The sequence below is a fragment of the Moschus berezovskii genome, chromosome 23 (assembly GCF_049115385.1).
Source record: "Moschus berezovskii isolate FMDL1 chromosome 23, NW_MosBer_1.0, whole genome shotgun sequence".
NCBI classification, from domain to species: domain Eukaryota; kingdom Metazoa; phylum Chordata; class Mammalia; order Artiodactyla; family Moschidae; genus Moschus; species Moschus berezovskii.
This window is the reverse complement of record NC_142482.1, coordinates 55842255-55861732: the sequence shown is the minus strand read 5'-3', so window position 1 is coordinate 55861732 and position 19478 is coordinate 55842255. Positions and strand designations below refer to the sequence as shown.

General features: G+C 42.4%; 1 protein-coding gene across 4 annotated transcripts in view; it reads left to right on the top strand.

The window, feature by feature from the left end:
* Window positions 1-250: 250 nt before the first annotated feature.
* The window catches only part of TMEM170B (transmembrane protein 170B), a 153901-nt gene continuing 134673 nt past the window's right edge, over window positions 251-19478 (top strand). For 2 of the 4 annotated variants that reach the window (XM_055405856.2, XM_055405857.2), the window contains exons 1-2: window positions 251-827; window positions 18323-18493. In XM_055405856.2, coding sequence (XP_055261831.2) covers window positions 529-827; window positions 18323-18493 — 470 coding nt within the window. In that variant the 5' untranslated portion in view covers window positions 251-528. The remainder of the gene's footprint in view (window positions 828-18322; window positions 18494-19478) is intronic. The other 2 variants (XR_016036080.1, XM_088831334.1) reach the window with 1 other exon arrangement.

Genomic DNA, 19478 nt, shown 5'->3' with positions numbered 1-19478 from the left:
TAGGCCGCGCTTCCCCCCGCCCCACTGCGGGGCCGACGCTCGGCCCCGCGAGCCACGCGAGCTCGCGCGCGCGAGAAGTTGCGGGCGGAGTAGGGGGGAGGAGGAGGAGGAGGGCTTCGGCGCCGGCCGGCTGCCGGAGGGCGGCGGGTCGCGGGAGTGAGCATGCGCGGCGGCGGCGGCGCGGGCGGGGCGGCCCGTGTGCGCGCGCACGAGCGGCCCGCCGGCGGCCGCGGGTGGAGGGGGCGGGCCCTCGAGCGTCGGCGGCAGGAGGGGCCGCGGCCGCCGCCGCCTCGGGCTCGTCCGCGTCGCCGCTCGCGTTGTCCTTGCGCGGTGATGCCTGGGCCCCGTCGGGGGCTGCGCCTGCCGGCTGCCCGTCACCCCGGCGCTCGCGGCGGGACCTCGGCCTCCTCGCGCGCGCCGCGCGGCCCCTGACAGGCCGCGGCCTCCGCAGCGCCCCGAGTCCCACTCGCTCGCCGGCCGCGCGGGGACAGCGCCCGGCGCCCGCCCCTGGCCGGCCGGCCGGCCTCAATGTCTCCCCGGCGGGGAGGGGGCTGCCTGGGAGACGCGCTGATCGGCCCCCCGGCGGAGGCCCGGCGGCGGCAGCGGCGGCCGGCCCGGCGCCCCGAAGCCTCCCCCGGCGGCGGCGGCGTTGGCGGCGGCCTGGAGGAGCCGCGCACCCGCCGCCGCCCCCGGAGCCCGAGGCGAGGGCGGCGGGCGCCCCCCGGGGAAGATGAAGGCGGAGGGCGGCGACGCCTCCATGATCAACCTGTCGGTGCAGCAGGTCCTGAGCCTCTGGGCCCACGGGACGGTGCTGAGGAGCCTCACGGGTAATTGATGCGCCCGGTGGGGAGCGGGACGCGGCGCCGCCCCTCACCTCCCGGCTCCCCGCGCCGCCCCGGCTCCGGGCTCGCGGCCCCCGGTCCCGGCGTGCAGGATGGGGATGGGACCCGGGCCGTGCCGGTTCTGGGGGCGCCGACGCCGGCCCCCCGAGCGGCTCCCGCCCCGGGCCCCCGAGAGGCTGCGGACAGCCCACGACCCCCGCCTCCGCAGTACGCGCGGCACTGCTTTAGCGCCGTCTTAGTACAGTTAGCCTTTATTTACGCCCCCCTCACCTGCACACATACACACGCGCGCGCACACACACACTCTTCCCCACCTGCACACGCACACGCACACACGCGCGCTTCTTGCTCTTCCGATCTTTTTCTGATTCAGCTCTTTCTAGCAAATCTCTAGTCGAATGCAGGACTTAAATTGCCTGCTCGCATGGATCAGTTTGCTTCAGTTGTTAATTTTTTTTTTTTTTTTGCGTTATAAATGACTCCTTAAGTAGATTATATTAGGTCACGGGCTGGACCAAGGTCTAGCGCGTTCTAAGCACTTTTGCCTTTATCGTATATCTTCTCCCTCTTCTATCTCCTTTGTCTCTTTCCCTCTGCCCATAAGCTGCTGCCCCTGTGACATTTGATAATTTTGTGTATTTCCCTTCACAAGTCAAGGCTATCAGTGGGGAATTGGAATTAAAATGTTATAATAATTAACATCAATTTCTGGTTGTAAAAGTGAGCCATAATACTCAGACTTTAAAAATCGAATTTGTAGGTCTGCTTTGTGAAGAAACTTCTGGCTTGGTTACTATAGAAATGCTTGTCTTATAACCTGAATTTAAAACATACCCTCTAAAGACAAGTGTTTACAAGAAAGTGATTTCAGTTGCAGTTTGATGATCCCTCAGTGCCTGCTTCTCAGTGAAAAATCTTACAGACATACTCAGGATTTAATTCTTGTATAAGACAGCTAATTTTGATAGAGCATTAGTATTTCAAAATGTATTATGTTAAACTGGTTAAGAGGATGACGACTATTTTACAAATATAACCTGTCTTGATAGGATACGAGATATAAAATCTGGCATATATGGAATTCAGATATTCATAGAGAAAAATTGAGAACTGACTTTAAAGGCATTGGGTGTCTTGCATGTGAAAACTATAAAATTAACATCAATTTTGGATTGATTCACTTTTAATCTGTGGTTATTTAACTCGAAGCACACTCATCTTACATGATGGTTGCAGGTCAGGAACATGTTTTTAGTTCTGAAAAACAAATTGACATAAAAACCATTTTATAATTCAATTGAATTTTGAGATAGACTATGTTACTTAGGGCTTTCCTTGTATTTATCCACTGTTAATATTTCAAATGTTGTAAAATGGAAAACAAGGATTTGAGTATATGTATTTATATCTGTTAATGACTGTCTTAGCTCATCAGTGGATATTTAGAGAAGAGTAACTTTGGGAACTATAGAGTAAATGTAACTTAACCTCCTGGCTAGAGCTAACAATATTTTGAAATACTTACTTTTAAGATTCTGAATCATTATTGTGGCTTACAGTTCCCATAGGTCAACCATTAGGTTAACAATAGTAGTCTCATCCCAGGGTTAGCTCTAATTATCTCCTTATGTAATCTTAATAATCATCAGTTTTTCATTGGACTTTGGCATTTTATAAAGGATATGGGAATATGCTGAATATCCAAAACCAGGACTCAGGTGGGACTGAGGAGCATGGGAACCTCTTCTAGGAAATAAATACAGTCTCGAGTATGCAAAATTCTGTGAAAATAGAGAAAACAGATTAGAAATAGGCTTCAGGTGAATGTACCACATATTAGGAACGGCATCACTGCTAAAAAACGGACTCTGCAGGTGGTGACATTCTGATGTGGTTCCTTACGGCCTTCTCCATACTGGTGACCTTCCTGATCCCATATGCAGTTTGATCATTAGTTAAGAGATGTTACCTGCAGTGCCATTTAGAACTCAGTCTATTAAGAAGTAGTCAAACCCGACTTGTGAAACAAGATAACTCCTGTTTCTTGAATGCCTGCTATGTATCAGGCCCTTTACAAATAATTACTTTTAATCATCAGAATACAGTAGGTTTACAAAGAAGCTCAGGGAGGTAAATTAAGTTGACCCATGTTATATAGCTTGAAATGGTCAAGCAGGTCTGAAGCCCCAGCCTCTGCCTGCTGAACCACTCCTTCTCCCTTTCCAAGCTGCTTTAGCTACTTCTCTGTCCTCCTCAAACAAGAAGAGTTACTCGCTTCATCCTGCTACTTCTGCTCCTTGTACATGATTTTGTTGTTATGTTTTTCAGTTAAATTTTCCATTTTATTCGTGTCTTCGAGACTGTGAGGTTTCTGAAGGTTGGGTCTTTGTTGTAATTATGGAGTTCTGGGACCCTAGCATGTTATACCTGGCACATAGTGTATGCTCAGTGCATGTGTTTGGAGCTTTTAAAACAATACTTCACAGATGCATGATTAAAACATTCTTGTTGCGTTATTTTTCAGCTACATCTGTTGGAGTGAATATGCTTTTAAGGAGGACATAAGGTGTTTAAGCAATTTATGTAGATAATTGTCATACCTTTAACACACACAAATGCTATTTTTGGCGCTAGTTGCCATTCTTTCATGTGTTTTATTTCATCTTTTCAACCATTTAGAGAGATTAATGTTTATCCTTATTTTATAGTTTCAGACATTGAAGCATAGAGTACCTTGCTTGGATCAGGTAGCTCATAAGTGAAAACTACTACTTTTTCAGATTGTGATGACTCATATTAAGTCAGAAGGCATTCTTGTCATCATCGTAAGCTGGGAAATGAAACTAGAAATGAGCATAGTGTAGAACCAGGCTGATGTAGATTTTCGATGTAAAGACCAGCTTTTAGAAACTAGTCTTGTGTATGTGTCGCTTTGATAGAAATACATGTTTAAACAGTGATAGGAACCAGAAATTAGAACTAGCTTAACATTTTAGAGATAGAAGTTATAAAGTTTGGTTACTTCATTTTAGAATTACTGAAATACACACTGCTGGAATCAAATGGTCATTTAATGACAGGGACAGGACTAGAACTCTGTGAACTCAGTGACCTAGGACTAGTTAGTTCACTGACTCTCAGTTCTGTACCTTTTGCTTTTATTCTACATCAGTTCTTAACTCAGGCAGGTCTGACAGATGATAAATCTTAAGGCACGTAAAAATCGCTGTGTAAGTATTCACCCCAAATGAGCCCAAGAAAGGGTGAATGGAACTAATTTTTTCCAGAAATAAAAGATACTGGACATTGTAAGATATTGACTAGTGATAATAATAGTAATAATCTTTCTAAAATGTTAAGTTGCCATAGTCTTAAGTGACCCATCTGTATTATATGTATCTAGTTTTAGAAACTATACCAGTTTCTGTTTTTCTCCTTCCAGGAAGACAGTAGTATGGGGATTCCATATAGAGATTAACCCCTGGAGACCCCATCTTTGTCACTTAGCAACTATTGCCAGGGTTCTCTTCTGTGTTTGTCACTTCCCAGTGTGCCTGATTCTCAGGATTCCCAAATTATTTGCTAACTGTATGTAGGTTATATGCTTATTTAGCTCACTCAAGTAGAGAGATACATGGTTTCCTTCCTTCTCAAGTATTTTTTCTTTCTCTGAATACGTCCTGAAGCCCTCCTCCTTGCCACAACTTAAAATTAGAATCAGTATGTATACACTCTTTCAGTTTTGTGGTTAACCTGACTTTTAAAAAATGATCTACAGTGAAATGTATTCTTTTGCTTTACGTTTATTTTCTTCAGCTTACACTGGCTCCCAACCTCGTGTTCCCACCCAAGTTTCGTTGCTAAGAGTTTAGAAAAGAATTTTTTTACTTAAAAGGAGGCAGGATCCTTAGACCCCTGGATAAACACAGCCCAGCTGGTGTCGGGAAAGGAATAATTGGTCCCCAGGAAAAAAAACGAAGGTAGGCTGCACCCCTCCCTCAGTGTCAGCAGCAAATGTGGGAGCTGGTGCTCTCTTCTCTGTTGATACAAATACCGAGAGACTGGGAATTCAAACTGGAATGAAGGTCAGAGGTGTGTATGTGTGTTTATAAAATATATATGTGCTTATTTTCACTGTATACACGCACACTGTTATAGTCCCCCTTTAGACTTTGTAGCTGCTAAGCCACTTTAGTGTTAATCAGATTATCAGAAAAAAAGAGGGAAAACAACTTGGTATGTGTATACATATTTGTAATTGTTCACATATCATGCTGGGCTTCCCAGGTAGCTCAGTGGTAATCTGCCCGCCAAGCAGGAGACCAGGGGTTCGATCCTTGAGTTGAGAAGATCCCCTGGAGCAGGAAATGGCAACCCACTCCAGTATTGTTGCCTAGGAAATCCAGTGAACAGAGGAGCCTGGTGGGCGCTCCAGTTCGAGGGGGTCACAAAGAATTGGACAGGATTCAATGACTAAACAGCAACAGCACCTCATACTCATATAGCCAGAACCTTTCTTTGGCGGCTCCCAAACAGGTTTGCTTCTCTCAGTGTTACCCTGTATTCTAATGTCCCATTCCTAAGTGATCTATTACAGGAGGTGGGTTTATGTAGATAAAATTATTTCACATGTCCACTTACAGGTATGTTTTGTAAATGTAGTCTTTTTTAAAATTATTTTAATTGGAGGCTAACTACTTTACAGTATTGTAGTGGGTTTTGCCATACATGAATGGCATGAATCAGCCATGGGTGTACATGTGTCCCCGATCCTGAACCCCCTTCCCACCTCCCTCCCCATCCCATCCCTCAGGTTGTCCCAGTGCACCAGCTTTGATTGCCCTGTTTCATGCATCAGACTTGGACTGGTGATCTGTTTCACATATGGGGATATACATGTTTCAGTGTAAATGTAGTCTTAAAGACAGTGTGTGCCCGATCCCCAAATTCACTTTTTCTGAAAACATGAACAATCCCTTACTCTTTTGTGGTGCTGAGCCAATTAATAAGTGACTTTTACTTTATAGGATTTTTGTCGTTTGGAAGACCTAGCTGTATATCTTGATCAAGAATGAAGCTGCTATCATTTTTCAAAACTTAGAATTGTCATCTTCAGGTTTTTACTTTCTTAATTCCCACCTCGTTATCTTTGAATCATGCATCTGTATCTTCTGGCAATACCACGTCCAAGGTCCAGATGGTATTTCTTAAACCTAAAGCAATTTCCAGATAAGTCTGGAGACTGTGTGGGCTAGAAGTTTGATTCTTGCATAGGTAACTCAGAATATAAATGTATTTCTTTTTCCTTGCTTAGTGATTGGAAGGAGTGACCAGGAAGGTAAGATAATTCACAAAGAGGACTTGGAATAGCTGGAGATATTTCTCCTGTAGGAAGGAATCCTAAACAGAAGAGGAAGGATGGGGCAGAGATGGGGAAGAGGAATTGGAATCAGGGTAGGAAACTGGTGTTAAGAATGGTCAGAGGTTAGAGCAGAGCCCCGAGAATACAGAACACTGAACTTACCTTGGAATCAGATGAATGATTCTAATGAGGCTCTGTTTACTGAACACCTACTCCATGTCAGGTCCTGTGCAAAACATTTTGCATGCATTTCACTTCCTGTGATCAAAGTGGCCATGTAATGTATTGTTTCATTAAATGTATATGGAGGATTTATACTAAAAAGCAGCATCTAGCATTTTTAACGGAGTAGGCAATGGCACCCCACTCCAGTACTCCTGCCTGGAAAATCCCATGGACGGAGGAGCCTGGTAGACTGCAGTCCATGGGGTCGCTAAGAGTCGGACATGACTCAGAGACTTCACTTTCATTTTCATGCATTGGAGAAGGAAATGGCACCCCACTCCAGTGTTCTTGCCGGGAGAATCCCGGGGACGGGGGAGCCTGGTGGGCTGCCGTCTATGGGGTCCCACAGAGTCGGACACGACTGAAGTGACTTAGCAGCAGCAGCATTTTCAAGGGTGAGTCTTGTTGGGTATTTCTTGATCTTGAGTGATTAGCCAGTCTCTGTGGTAAACACTGATAAACAAAAATGAAAATGTAAGTCATCCATAAGGAGTTCATGGGGTAGAAATGCTAACTAACCTTCAGGTTAATAGTACTCCAGTGGTTTGTGGAGCTCAGGGAGAACCACATAATGGGACTTCGAAGACAACAGAAGAGGCAGAGTAGAGAGAGAACGTGTTTAAGAGGTGATGGAGATGGAGGAGAGGCTGTACTCTGCTCTTAGGGTGGTTCAGGATACTCCCAGGTTTTGATTAAATTTAAAAGTGTAGTATTGCTCTTGGGTATTATGTGTAGCTAGTAAGTTTTCATTTTAAAATTCCCTCCCTGCCGCCCCTTCCATGAATGACTGTAATCCAGCATGGTTTCTAAGTCGTGCTACATGTCGTAGTTACGTTAGGCTGGTTAAGGGTACAGTCCACAGCCCCAGTCCATAGCTATGGGATTAGGACCCTTGAGAACAGAGTCGCGGAAGGTGTATTTTAAACTAACTCTTAAGGTGATTTTAGTATTGAGAGCTCAAGGATTGGGAACACCAACTTTTTAAAACTTAAGCTTTTTTGTGATACTTGTAACTGTCTTGTGATATATAATGCAATGTAAATATGGAGTGTGTAGTATAGCTAAAGATTTATTAAAATTTCAACCTAAGTGACTCATTTCCAGGAGGATGCTATAACCCAGTTTTTCGAAAAAGTGACTGCCTTTTAACATTAGAGGATAATATTGTGTGTTTAGTCACTGAGTTGTGTCCGACATTTTGCGACACCATGGAATGTAGCCCGCCAGGCTCTTCTTTCCAGAGGAATTCTTCAGGCGAAAATACTGGAGTGGGTTGCCATGCCCCTCCTCCAGGGAATCTTCCCAACCCAGGGGTTGAACTCAGGTCTCCCGCATTGCAGGTGGATTCTTTTCCATCTGAGCCACCGGGAAACCTGGAGGATAATATTAGAATTTATCTTTAAAAAAATGTTTTATTCATATGAGCTATTAGCAACAGAGAAAACTTATTAAATGGTATTTAAAAAAAAATCCTAAGCACGTTATATTTAATCTGAAGTTTATGTATGTGGGAGAACTAAACATTAACAGTGTTTATGTAAATACTTACATTATGTGCAGGTATCAGAACTTGTCCCCTACTAGAATAAATTGGATCCTGCTAGACTTTTGATATGCAAATGTAGAGTGTAAAGAAGTGATAGGATCCTTGAGTTTATGAATCAATAAACCGAGTTTTATCCTTGAATGCTATTAATTTGCTCATATACTTGAAAAACCACATATTTAACCAGGCTCTGTTTCTTCATTTATAAAACAATCCAATGACAACACTTTTCATGTTGATGTTAAAGGAAAAATGATCTAAAAATATTAATGAGTTAAAAAAAGGTGAAAGATTTTATTGTGAGTTAAGGAAAACATTTACCCATTTGCATATAAATTTGTTTTTTTAATCTTTAAAATTAAGCTTACTTTTTGAAATGGGGCTTCAGACCTTTAATATTGCTAATTTGTAGAGTGGGGTTTGTTTTTGTTTTAGTTGCTCAGTCCTGTCCAACTCTTTTGCAACCCCATGGACTGTAGCCCACCAGGCTCCTCTGTCCATTGGATTTCTCAGGCAAGAATACTGGAGTGGGCTCTCATTTCCTTCTCCAGGGGATCTTCCCGACCCAGGGATCAGGCCCACGTCTCCTTCGTTGCAGGCAAATTCTTTACCTGTGAGGTTTAAGACCTGGAAAAATCTTTGTGCTCTAAACACCATTTAATAATTAGCTTTTATTTGTTTATTTTTTTGAATTGGGCTTTCTTAAAACTTGATTTAGGAACCTCTGGATTCAGTATCTGAAGATCCTTCCAGTTCTGAGATTATCTGTTGTTTGTTTTTTAGCCTCAGTGGGGCATAGCTGCTTCCTCAGGATTACTGTCATCCTATCAAAGGCATGGCTGTTCTTACCAGGCCTGTGCATTATTTATTTTCCCCATTGCGCTTTCATTAATATCTTCTGATCTGGCCTTCATTTGGACTCTTATTTGGATTTAACTTGAGAAATTTGTTACATTGAGAGTTTCATTATAAGATATGCCCATTAGTGTGAAGAGTTCCTGTTTCAGCCTTCAGTGTAAATATCCCTTGGAAATACTATGTCATGAAGTTGTAAAACATTTTATCAGTCCCTGAAAAGATGTTTTTTTAGTTCAGTGACTGATTCAAACAAATATGTTGTTACTGAAATTTTTCTTTTTTGGTAGGATGTATAATTTAAGATGCTTAAAGGTGTATAAATAATAACAATGCAAACTATTGTATATTGTTCTAATTTCATAATAGACTCAGATTTTGACATTTAATCCTAATAACTATGTAACTAATCAGTTATGAAAAGAGCAAATTGAATGGCATCTTTTAGAAAGGTAGTGCTATTTTGGAACTATTTTAAATAGCCTTAAACTGATTTTTTTTGAATAAAAAATGATATTCTGTTTTAAATTAAAAACTTGTTTTTCTAAGAATTTTTTTCTGTTCAATGATGAGTACTGTAATTTACAGTTTAAAATTATATAATTAGTCAATAAAAGGGTAATTTAGTTTAAGTAGGTAATAAACAGTATTGTGATAAGTTCTGAGAGAGGCAGTATACTAACGTAGCTCTTGAAGGTGTCACAATTAAAATTTCAAACTAATGTGTTTGCCCCTTTTTAAGAAGTAGAAGCAGACAGCTATTAAATATCTATCATAGCTTTAACTTCTGTGTTAAATGAAGCTTCAAGTGAACAAATGCAGCAGCTTATTTTTAAATCCAGTTAAAACATTAGAGTGATTAAAAATAAGAAACAATATATTTTAACTTCCTTTGTTGCTCATTGCTTTGTGGAGAGTTAGGTTCTCATTTCATATTTACCCTGCTGTCTGAAGAACTTCCTTTAATATGCCATGTAGCACAAATCTGCTGGCAGTTAATTCTCCCAGTTTTGGTTTGTTTTTTCTGGAAAAAAACTTCATTTCACCTTCAGTTTTGAAAACTATTTCTCTTGAATATAGGTCCTGGCTTTGCAGTTTTTTTCCCTTTTAGTCTTTTAAAGTGTTACTCTAGTCTGTCTTCTGATTTGATGGTTTCTGATGAGAAGCTTGTGGTGCTTTTTAATCTTTGTCCCTCGGTAATACGTCTCTTTCCTCTCTTTTTTTCCCCCCTTATTTCTTCGTCAGTATTTCCCTTTATCTTTGGTTTTAGGTCATGTTGTGGTGTATCTAGGTGTATAATGCTTATGTGGTTTATTTTTGCTTGATTGTTTTTTACTTCTTTTGGGTGGTCTTTATCTTGCTTGGGATTCTCTGGGAGTGTTAGATTTGTGGTTTGATATCTCCCATTGTTTTTAGGCTTTTCAGCCAGTATGTATTTAAATATTTCCCTTCTGCATGATCTCTTCCTTCTCCATATGGGTCTCCAGCTACATGTATGTTAAACCCTTTGAAGCCTTGCATAGCTCTTGTATGGCTCCTCTTTTCCCTCCTCCTCCTCCTCCTTTCTCATTGTCTTTCAATTTGAGTAATTTCTGTTGGTCAACCTTTATATTCACTGGTAGTTTATTTTGTACATTTTTTCTTGAAATATAGTTGATTTACAGGGTTGTGTTTGTTCCAGGTTTACAACAGAAGGACTCAGTTATACATATACAGATACATTGTTCTCTAGATTGTTTTCCGTTATAAGGTATTGTAAGGTATTGAATACATCCCTGTGTTACATAGTAGGTCTTTGTTGGTTATCAGTTTTGTATATAGTAGTGTGTATATTTTAATACCAGACTCCTCTAATTTATCCCTCCCTCTCTTTCCTTTTGGTAACCATAAGTTTGCTTTCTGTGTCTATGAGTCTATTTCTGTTTTGTAAATAAGCTCATTGGTATCATTTGTTTTTTTTTTAGATTCCACATATAAGCAGTATCTTATGATATTTGTCTTTCTCTGACTTAGTTTCCTTAATGTGATGAACTCTAACATTATTTCATGCTTTTTATGGGTGAGTAATCTTCCATCGAGTATGTATACTTCATCTTTTTTATCCATTCATCTGTGAATCGAAACTCAGGTTGCGTCCCTGTCTTGACTCTGGTAAATAGTGCTGCTGTGGTAAGTTCACCTACTCTTCGCTCAACTATGTTAAGTTTACTGGTGAGCCCACTGAAGGAAGTCTTCATCTTTGATATCACGTACTTTAGCTTTTGTTTTGTTGAGGATTCTCGTTTGCCGTTTTCTTGGACTTCCTCTCTGCTGAACCACCCCGTCTGTTCATGTGAGTTGTTCGCCTTTTCCACGACTGTCTTTGATGTGTTGGTTGTAGTTAAAGTCCCTCTCTACTTGTTTTAAAATCTGGCTCATCTGAGTCTGATCACTGTATTTTTTGATGATGAATTGTTTTTCTTGTTTTTGAGAGTGTCTTGTACTTTTTATTGAATTCAGGCCTTCACATGTATAATAGTAGTGACCAAGGTAAATAATATCTGGCCTCCTCTGCTCGACGAGTAGGGTTCGGGTTCATTTACTTTACTCGGGAGTGATCAGAGTTTGAGCTTTCTTGCCGATGGTCAGGCTTCCAGTTCTCTGGAAGGTGATGTTGCGCCTTGTCTGTGGGGTGCGGGCCAGTGCTGCGGGGTCACTACAGCGCTGGTGCTGTGCTGCCAGCCTGTAGCCATCTCTGCAGGCCAGCAACCTGCCTGGAGGAGCGTTTTCCACACACTTGCCTGGCCCCAGTCACAGCCTTGTTGCTCATTACTCGGTGTCAAGTTCTCTTCAGTCTCCTGCCTGAGACCCTGTGTTTCTAGGGAATGCTCGGTAGAGACCTGTGGAAAAGAGGTTGCAAGTGACCTTGTGCTTTCCTGTGTCACTTACTCCAGGCTGACAGGTTAACCGCACACCTGGACTTCAGCTTTCAGTTAGAATTTCAGCTGATCTTCTTTCCCACTCACATGGTACCCATTTGTTGCTCCTGTGCTTTGCCACAGGAGACCCTTTCCTTGGAGGATCCCTCTTTGGAATTCATGTTACTGCATTATCTTGCAGGGTCACCTGACTGGTAGGCTTAAAAAAGCTGTGATTTTGTAGTTTATCTTCTTCTCATTGTTAGGGTAACAATGACATTTCTTATAGTATTCTGCATTCTAAATTTGATTCAAACTTGTATCTAATAACAGAATTGTTTTAGTAATCGTAGATTTAAAATTTGACAAGTCACACAGTTAGGAAGATTAGAGATACTAAAAATTTGAGATTTACTCTTTTTTTAAAGCTGTCCCATAATATAAATGTATAGGTGATCTCACATTTTACTACTGACGTTTTCTTGCCTTTAGCATCTTTACTGTTTACTGCTCACCAACATCTGAATATATTGCAGATGTGCCGAATAGATTTCCATGTTTCCAGACCTGACAGCCTGTGCTCTGTTCAGCTGTGTCCATAGCAGGAATTGGGGAAGCCAGACATCACATCTCCTCTCCTCCATCATCCAGGCTGTCAGCCAGTCCAGATATTTCACATTCTTTTCAACCCTCTGGCCATTGCCTAAGTCCACGCCTCAGTTCCTCTTTGGATTCTTGAAACATTCTGATATTCTCTCATCTCCATCTAGTCCCCCTTTCCCATATCTGCCAGGATAATTAATTTGTTTTAAAAGATGAATGTGATTGTATCACTTCCTTGTTTAAAGTCATTCATTGGCTCCTTATTACCTTCAGCCTTTGGGATGAAGTCTACATCTTTAGGGCCTATAAGCAGCCTCCCCTCCCCGACAAAAGCCACTCTGGCCCCAGCACACGTTGTAATATGGAGCATCTTCTCTCGGTATTTCTTGGCAGTAGTATTTCTTGACAGAGGTTGCCGGGCCTGAGAACAGCCACGCCTGAGAACCATGAGCCATTCTCTAGCCCCCACCCTCGTCCGTTCCAGTATGTTTTATTATTCGGTTCAGCAATTCAGTCCTGTTTATTAACAATTCAGGTGGTAACAATTCTCTTGGGATCTTTCTTGATATTTCTTCCTCTGGTTCTGTGTCCCTGTGGGTATATGTGCCCCATGGTCAGGTGGTAGCTAGACTCGTGGATCATACTCTGCCAATCCCAGCTCTAGGTGATTTTCTCAGATTATAAAGGCATCATCTCCCTGAAATTTAATGAGCTACCAGTGTGGAACACATCCCCACGACAGAGAGGTCTCATGTCAGAAACTAAGGGGGGCAGTTGCCATACCTTAGATTTGCTGGAAGCTTGAAATAACTCAGTTTGAACACAAATGAGTTAAACGTACAGTGAGGACCATTTCTGCTAAGAAGAGAGAAACTATGAGCAGCCTCCAAGTTTAGTCTTACTGGTGTATTATAGTCACCTCGAGGCTTAGATACATGTAAGTGTTGAGTACATGTAAGTGTTCAGTATGATTTTGTTAGAAGCATTAGACCCACTATAGAGGATTGAAGATTATATTTAGTGTTTGTCTAGTAAAATATGTTTTGTTGTTTTTATGCCTTTGGGATTTTTTTTTATAGGTACCTCATGTGTAACCTTAGCCTAGAGCAGTGATTTCTGTCTTTATTGCATGTCATGATTGATAAAGGCAATGAAAACAGAGTTGTTCAGGTCCGCTGTCTAGAGAGAGTTTTAGTCACTCTGTGGGTAATTCTTGTGAGCAGCCTGGGTTGAGAAGCACTGGCCTCACAGAGCATCTTCTCCTTTGATGAATTCTAGAATGAAAAACTTTTTAAAAGACAGTGTATCTGCAGTAAAACGAACAGAACTTCAGGCTGGTTGCTAAGACATAACCAGTGAAGAGTGAAATAACGTCATGCATATCCTTTCTTATTTTTAGAAGATAGCCGTTATTTTCTGTATTTCTCTGTACCTATTATTTTTAACAAATACGGGGTCTTACAATATGTACCATTCTTTGAATTGTTTTTACTTGGTTAAATATACTCTAGAGAAATTCATTTCCCGGAAATAATTTTGCCCAAGGATTAAAAACAAAAGCGCAGAAGATAATTTCTAGTGACTTGGCACCCAGGGCTGATGAGAGATCCAGACGGGGAGCGAGGCTATTTCTAGTATTGCTTGGAGGCCAGAACAGATCACAGCGCCCCTGCTTCTGATCCCGCTGAAGGTAAACACACACACACGCGCGCAGGAAGAACGAACACACATACAAGAATGAACACACACACACACTGGAACAGATCACAGCTCCCGTGCCTCTGATCCTGCTGAAAGTAGACACACACACAAACACTGTTTTACTGCAGATACACTGTCTTTTAAAAATAGTTCTTCATTCTAGAATTCATCAAAGGAGAAGATGCTCTGTGAGGCCAGTGCTTCTCAACCCAGGCTGCTCACAAGAATTACCCACAGAGCAACTAAAACTCTCTCTAGACGGTGGACCTAAACAACTCTGTTTTCATTGCCTTTATCAAGGCAGTGATTGAATGGATGGCATACTTGTGTGTTTTTTAATTTTTTGTTTGGTATTTTGTTCAGCACCAGCGGAAGCCTCCCTCGCTTCCTCCTTCCCTTGCTGCTCAGCTGCTGGAAGCGCGGGTTAGGCGGGGCATGAGTGGGAAGAGCAGAAGGGGCCTCTGGTTGCTCCCGTGAGCCGTGCGGTGCACGCCGGTTGAGAAACGGTGGGCCGCCTCCTCTCCTGGTCTCAGCACATCTTCCCTCTCTGGGGCTCTGGGGCGTCTGTCTTTGCTCTGCTCTTAGGGGCCTGCAGTTCGTTCTCCAGGTGTCCTGCATTTGCAGGAGTGAGTCAGGCCTTAGACTTGCTTATCTGGAGTAGCTCCAGGTCTTCAGAGGCCTTCCCTGTTCACTGACGGGGTGGTTGGTATTGATCTCTCAGGTAATTGAAAATAGTAGGAACAACATGCAACCTAAATTAGTTCTAGATATTCTGAACAGCATTCAGGGTTTTTTTTATGTGGTAAATAGTGTGATTAAAAAAAAAGAAACATAAATTGGAGTTTGGGTAGTTTATGCTCAGTCTGCTTGAGGGATCATCCTGGACTGATCCTTACAGGGCTGTCTGAGAGTCTGCCTTTTGGTTATATCATTCTTTGATATCTGGGGATTTTATAAGACATTAGATTTAAAAATTTACTTTTCCTAATTACTAGGCAAATTTATTGTTGAGGCCAATAGCTATATAGTCAGTAGGCAGACAACATTACTTAATAAAGTCAAATAATTCCTGTTCATAGTGTTACATAGTCAAGAAATTTTTCACCCCACCTGCAAGACAATGACAGGAAAGAACAGTGCTTGGGGCTCACTCTGTAAGAAGCAGGCTTGGGGGCTCACTCTGTAAGGAGCAGGCTTGGGGGTCACTCTGTAAGGAGCAGGCTTGGGGGCTCACTCTGTAAGGAGCAGGCTTGGGGGCTCACTCTGTAAGGAGCAGGCTTGGGGGTCAAGGCAAGTGGCTGATGCCTGCCTCCTCTTGTTAAGAGCAGGCGCCTGCTACAGAGCCTCTCCTCATCTCAAAGCTCCCTTGATGAAAACCTCCCCACCCCCTATTTTTGTTCTCTTATATTCTCACTTTGTTAGATTCACTCTGAAAAGTCATATCTTTTAAAATACAAATATCATCTGGGCAAGTTAAGCGTTTTTGTCTTTAATGCATTTATTATAAAGTGAAGCTATTTGTTTGGGAGTGACAGCATGAAAGCGTTGTTTCCCTGAAAGCTAAGAAAGAAGCCTCTGAAAGGCAAGCATTGTCTGTTTTTCGTTAATCACAAGCATCTCTCTCTTCTGCCATAGAGAAGCATGCGTGGTACTTTAACATAGAGATTTATCAGATTTCTCTTCCTTGAAATTATCAGTCCATTCTAAGTGTCAATTCTTATGAATTTGGCAGGGTGAGACTGATTTTTTTTTTAAATAAAATCTGTTTGCTATATATCCTCCCTTTTAAAAATTCAACCTTTAATTTTGGGATAATTGTAGATTCCCATGCAGTTGTGAGAAATAATACGGAGAGAACCCAACTGACCTTTACCCCAGTTGAAAAGTGAAAGTTGCTCAGTTGAGTCTTGACTGTTTGCGACCCTGTGGACTATACAATCCATGGAATTCTCTAGGCCAGAATACTGGAGAAGGTAGCTGTTTCCTTCTCCAGGGGATCTTCCCAACCCAGGGATCAATCCCAGGTCTCCTGCATTGCAGGCGGGTTCTTTACCAGTTGAGCCACAGGGGAAGCCCAAGAATACTGGAGTGGGTAGCTTGTCCCTTCTCCAGTGGATCTTCCCGACCCAGAAATTGAACTGGGGTCTCCTGAATTGCAGGCAGATTCTTTACCAGCTGAGCCACAGGGGAAGCACAAGAATACTGGAATGGGTAGCCTATCCTTTCTCCAGTGGATCATCCTGACCCAGAAATTGAACTGGGGTCTCCTGCATTGCAGGTGGATTCCTTACCAACTGAGCTGTACCCCAGTTACCCAACAGGAACATCTTGGAAAAACCACTGTATAATACCAAAACAAGGATGTTGACCTTGATACACTGCACCAGCCCTTTTCAAGTTTCACCGGTTACTTGGTCACCTGTACTCGTGTGTGTGTATATTTAGTTCTTCACAGTTTACCACTTGTACATGTATATACCACCGCAGTCAAAATACAGAACAACTCCATTGCTGCAAAGATCCCCTGTGTTTGTACCCATTTTAAGACAAGAAGTCCCCCATTTCCTCTCCCCCAAGTCCCTGGCACCCACCACCCTATTTTCTGTTTCTGTTCACTTGACTACTTTAGATGCCTCATAGAAGTGGAATTTACCAGTATTTGTCCTCTTGTGCCTAGTTTATTTTACTTAGCATAGTGTCCAGAAGATTCATACATACTGTAGCATGTGACAGGATTTTCTCCCAGTGAGTAATATTTCATTGTATATATAAACCTTATTGTTTATTAATTCACCCATCGATGAACACTTGAGTTGCTTCCACCTCTTGGCAATGGCGAATAATGTCACTGTAGACATAGTTATGCAACTGTCTGTTCATGATCTTGCTTTAATTCTTTTGGCTCTATACCCAGAAGTGGAATTGCTGGATCGAATGGTCATTTTTTTTTTTAATTTTGGAGGAACTACTACACTGTTTTCCATACCCATGTTTTACTTTCCCATCAGCAGTGTATATCTGTAGTCCAGTGATGTTTGAGTAAATAAGTTTTAATTAATCCATTTTTGTTCTCTTTATTCATGACTTTTTTATTGCCCTTGTTTTTCACTTGATAGAGAGTGAACAAATAGCCCAAATAGCAGATGAGATACTTTGCACTGCAGAATGTTTGCATACCAAGACTGCTCCTCAAGGTGACATCGAAATATTTTGGAGTCAGTTCTTTCAGCTATCAATAACAGAAACCTTACATGGGCCAGTTAAAAGGATTTCATTACAAGGAGCTTTTATCACATTGAATCTAAGGGTATTAACATGGCAGGGCTGTATGTAGCACTGAAATAAGGGATTTGGTTGTCCCTTGCCTTTGATGCTTCTGTTTTTCTTTTATCCTCTTATCATGGGTTTCATCCCATGATGATGAAATGACTGTTCACAAAGCCTGAGCCCTTCAGGGTCAGCCTGAAGGATAAAGACTGAGGTGCTCGGTTTTGGTCCCAGTTGAGAGTTCCCAGGGGAAGAGGCTGATGGACCCAGTTTGGATCAGTGGCCTGTCCAGATGTTCCTCCCCGCAGGCACGGTCAGGGCGGTGGAGTCAGCGCAAGGACAGGCAGTCTCTGCAGGGGCCACGTGCACCGATGGAGGGGCGGGTGGCCAGAAAGAAGGAGTGGGTGCTGGAGAGAGGCCGAAAGGCATGCCCATCGGGTGTCTGTAGCCCAGACTTCACTGAAAGCAGTTGAGACTACATTGAAGAGTTCCGCGTGAGGACTCGAATATGACCTGAGACAAAGAACTTAAATTCTGATTCTGTAGTATACAAAGCCGAGAGCCAAGAGGGAAAGGACCTGAAATTCTTAAAATGGTAAAAGACAAAAATCATTGACTCACTTCTGGAATTATTTGAATTAAGGGGTAGTTTTTTTTTTTTTTTTAAGGTCTGGACACAGTGTAGAAAATTATATATCAGACAGCAATTAATTAGCTTGTATAATTTATTCCAGGAGATTTGCAGACAAGAAGTGTATCAGAGAGAATAATAGAACATAGCTGTGTGATGGGGACATTTAGAGGAAATTGGAGTGTGGCTTTGACCTGGTGAAGTCATGGAGAGCTTGATTTCCCCATCAAGCAGTAGTAATGATGATAATTGTTAAAATTTATTTAGCACTGCTATATGTCAAGTATTGTACTGGGCATGTTTGTATCTCCGATCTCTTTTAACCTTCATCCAGACCATGGGTGCTCACGCTTCGTTGCAGCACAGTTGTCAACGCCTTGCTCTCCCTTTCAGAGATGTGGTACTGGATCTTCCTCTGGGCCCTCTTCTCCTCTCTGTTCGCCCACGGTGCTGCCGGAGTCCTGATGTTCGTGATGCTGCAGAGACATCGGCACGGGCGAGTCATCTCCGTCATCGCCGTCAGCATCGGATTTCTGGCCTCCGTGACTGGAGCGATGATCACTAGTGAGTGGATGCTGTTTTAAGAGTGTCATTTGATATGTACAGTTTGGGTCTTTTTCATTATAGGTTATTGTGTGTGTGTGTGTGCGCGCGTGCGCGCACAGTCTCTCAGTCATGCCCAACTCTTGGCGACCCTATGGGCTGTCGCCTGCCAGGCTCCATTGTCCGTGGGATTTTTTTTTATAGGTTGTTACAAGATATTAAATGTAGTTCCTAGTGCTACACAGTAGGTCCCTGTTACCTGTTTTTTCTATAGAAGTTTGTAGCTGTTAATTCCAGGTTTATCCCTCCCCCTGCTTACCACTTTGGTAAACGGCACTTTGCTTTCTGTGTCTGTGAGTCTGTTTCTGTTTTGTGAATAAAGTTGATTTGTACCATATTTTAGATTCAACATCCAAGTGATGATCTATGATATTTGTCTTCTTCTGTCTGACTTCACTTAGTACATTGATCTCTAGTTCCATCCGTGTTGCTGCAAATGGCATTATTTCATTCTTTTTTAATTGCTGAATGATATTCCACTGTGTATGTATACCATATCTTTATCCATTCATCTGTCAATGGACATTTAGGTTGCTTCCATGTCTTGGCTATTTTAAATAGTGCTGCGATGAATATTGGGGTACATGCATCTTTTTTTAATTAGAGTTTTCTCCAGTTATACAACCAGGAGGTAGAATTGCTGAATCATGTGGGGCCTCCCTGGTGGCTCAGATGGTTAAGAATCTGTCTGCAATGTGGGAGACCTGGGTTCAGTTCCTGGGTCAGGAAGATCCCTGGGGAAAGGAATGGCAATCCACTCCAGTATCCCTGCCTGGAGAATTCCATGGACAGAGGAACCTGGCAGGCTACAGTCCATAGGGTTGCAGAGTCAGACACCACTGAGCGATTAACACATACACAAATATACTCAGACACAATAACTTTGTTTTTAGTTTTTTAAAGAACCTCTATGCTGTTCTCCATAGTGGCTGTCCCAGTTAATATT